The sequence below is a fragment of the Colossoma macropomum genome, unplaced genomic scaffold (assembly GCF_904425465.1).
Source record: "Colossoma macropomum unplaced genomic scaffold, Colossoma_macropomum, whole genome shotgun sequence".
NCBI lineage: Eukaryota > Metazoa > Chordata > Actinopteri > Characiformes > Serrasalmidae > Colossoma > Colossoma macropomum.
This window is the reverse complement of record NW_023494787.1, coordinates 5,130,515-5,133,499: the sequence shown is the minus strand read 5'-3', so window position 1 is coordinate 5,133,499 and position 2,985 is coordinate 5,130,515. Positions and strand designations below refer to the sequence as shown.

Below are 2,985 nucleotides of genomic sequence, written 5' to 3'. Positions count from 1 at the left end.
CTGTCTCAAAGCAGGCAAAGGTGTTCATTTGACAAGTTCCCTACACGAATGTAATGGAATGTAATTGCGAAAATAAAAACATATCATGTGTTTACATGTTTTAAACTGTACATATAAGTAATCAACTTAAAAAAAATGTATGACTCAAGATTTGTCTTTGTGAATGCTTTAATTAAAAGGCAAACATCCAGCAAGCAGTGGTAAAATATGAAATAATATTTTCATTTTAACAGAAGTTTTTAGCTTAAGCTGTTTAGCATTACTGCTGCATAAGACTTGTTTTATTAATAATAACCCTTGAAATAGAGGTTGTTGGAGTAATTGTGGGCCGTCTGGAGCTTCCACATATCTTTAGCCAGAATGCCGTTTCTGGAGTGAAATATTTTGGCCAGATGAGTGTCCATCGGAGAAGGACTGTAATCTGCACACTTTGGACCCTGCAGACTGGGAGCACATTTTACAGTATAGGAGAAATAGAAGGTGCCATACTGGAAGGTACACAGGTCAGTCACTTGTCCACTTCTCAGGTCGAAGGAGCACTTTCCAAGAAGGTCACTGTTCCAGTAAGAATCTGCATCATATACTTTGAAAGAGAGTTTTTTGCTGATGGACAGCTTGACCGGACCAAACTCAAATGATTCACTCCAGCGTGGATTGTTATTATCATTAATTACTGCAGTGCGTCTGACTGTGTCACCATAGCTGACCTCTACAGAACCATCTGTTTCAGTCCAGCGGTCTCCGTATAAACCTTTGGCACGGAGTTTGAAGACCTTCAGTGTGGCTAGACCTTTTTCAGTAGGACAGCAGCTGGACAGTATATTCTGACTTGGTTCACAAACGCAGGCACAGCGATCTCTTGCATTATTGTGATGCCCTATCTTACAGGACTCGGAGCAAACTTTTTTCAAAGCGTTTTCCCGGATATAATTTTCTACTGCCTTCTTCAGTCCCTTCCTGGCAGGGTGGTTATTGCTCAGTACTGTATGCAGAGGTTTAAGAGTGTATGTCACCACATCTGGGATGGTCTTCAGGGAATCCAGCCACTGTTTTAGAGAATTTGGATGTGAGGTTCTGGAGAAAAGGAGATCTTCACCATTGACGTTCCCTCCTGTAATCTCTGTCTGTCGGTCATTAAACATTGAGCTGAATTTTTCATCTGTATTCATTTTCTTCTTTAGGGCTTGGCAGTGTTTGAACTCTGCCCTCAAAGTAGCACCATTGTATGTGCCTGAGGCTTCCACGTCCAAACAGTCTTTGACTGCTGTGCCCGCAAGTCCACTCATTGCTGCCTTGCAGGTTCTGATGGCTGTTACTGCTTTCATCTTCCCACCCAACTCCACTCCTGTGGTAAAGTGTGTGCCAAACATGTCGATTATGCTTTGATAGGAGTGTGGATTATATTCTCGGGGAAGAGACTGCACAGCCTGAAGAAACTCTTGATGCAGTGGGGGTGAAGACACTATTTTATATCTGTGGAGGAATTTCGAAGGCAAATGTATTTATTATCAATACGCAGTGAAACCTATGCAACAATGATTTATTTATTATACCATTTACACAGCAGAATGGCTCACCTATAAAAGCTGCATTTGACAGCATGCTTGGTGAAACTGAAATTGTCCTCCTTTGACTTCTTCATACCGAATTGTGCTTCGCGGGAATGAGTACCTCCTACCGAAACTGAAGCCATAAACATCACATCAAGTCCAACTTTCCAGTTGTTTGAGATTGACGAGGTAGAGTCGTTCACAAGAGCTTCACTCGAGTCATAAGTCTGGCTGGAAACCTTCATCGAACACTTTGGGAGTGTTCTCCAGAACACCACAGCTGCAGGTGTCTTCTGCTTTGCGTTGTTCATGTATGCGTTCTTGTACATTTTACAGCTGCTGTTCCCGATGTCCCACTTCTCCATGTCAATGACATAAGACCCTTTTCGCTCCATTTTCACTACGTCAAAGCCCTCTCCACCAAGGTTGTAGCCTGGAATGAAGTCTGCATTCTTACAGTCTTCTGGACCTCCCAGCTCCAGTTGTTCTTCATTATTCACCATAGAAAGAAGAGAACACCACATCCAACAGCTGACAAGGTAACGACACATCCACCCCATTCTGATAATAGAAAAAATCCTTTAGTCATTTCTTAATAATCAATAGGAAAAAATAGACTATTATAAACAGCAAACTCTTTGTGGTCTATGAAGCGGCCCACAGTATGTATACACACAACATTTATGTATTAGTATACAGTTTACAAATGTAATAATTTTTTATTCCCATCAGAACTTACTTGTGTCGTATCTTTATCTGAGGTGACTCTGAGATGTGAAACCTGCAAAACCACATACCACAGGTTAAATACTAGTGATAGAAGGAGGAGCTTACTCTGGTGGCTTTATGTAGGTCAGGTACAAAAAAATTGCCATGCTTTGTTTCTTCAACTGGTGACAAAAAGACAATACATTTTCATCATCACCTAGTCTTAAAGGAGTCCAATGTAAACTACTTGCATAATCAACATATCTGAAAAGTACCTGGAATCATTTTGTCTCACCACACTTTTTACAATCTGCTTTTTTCCGTTTTCCTCACCAGACTGCTAAAATTCTCCTTCTGTCAGAGAAAGTAGTCGTGGGCCTTCTGAGTCTTTTTCCACTTTTCACCAAAAGGCCTAAAATCTGTTTTGGCTTGGTTCTCCAGAGCCGACTGAAAGGTATCTTGAAAAATGTTCCCCTGAGCTTTCATGAGTTTTATATTGCATTCAAAGCATCAGATGTCTGTTTATGCCAGAGCTTAAATGCTAATGCTTAGTTTGGTGCTAACATACACTATATGCACACCTACCAATCATACAGGAGATTGTATGACAACCCATTCTAAATCCATAGGCATTAATATGGGGTTGGTCCCCCTTTGCAGCTATAACAACCTCCACTCTTCCGGAAAGCTTTCTGGAAGATTCTGGAATGTGTTTTTTGGAAATTTT

At 40.9% G+C, this 2,985-nt stretch overlaps 1 protein-coding gene across 1 annotated transcript; it reads right to left on the bottom strand.

Annotated features, from left to right (window-relative positions):
- Positions 1-284: 284 nt before the first annotated feature.
- Positions 285-2,320, bottom strand: LOC118804851 (perforin-1-like). Its single transcript, XM_036565473.1, has 3 exons — positions 2,290-2,320; positions 1,578-2,111; positions 285-1,473 (listed from the first exon to the last, which is right to left on the bottom strand). Exons 2-3 carry the CDS (start codon positions 2,108-2,110, stop codon positions 285-287), a joined length of 1,722 nt encoding a protein of 573 aa, XP_036421366.1. The 5' UTR covers position 2,111; positions 2,290-2,320.
- Between the last annotated feature and the right edge of the window lie 665 nt (positions 2,321-2,985).

Bases quoted from the DNA above. Each gene is read 5' to 3' on its own strand.
- LOC118804851 (XM_036565473.1), bottom strand. From the start codon at position 2,110: ATGGGGTGGATGTGTCGTTACCTTGTCAGCTGTTGGATGTGGTGTTCT. The intron at 1,474-1,577 runs GTGAGCCATTCT...ATTCCTCCACAG, and splicing joins GTCAAATGCAGCTTTTATAG to ATATAAAATAGTGTCTTCAC.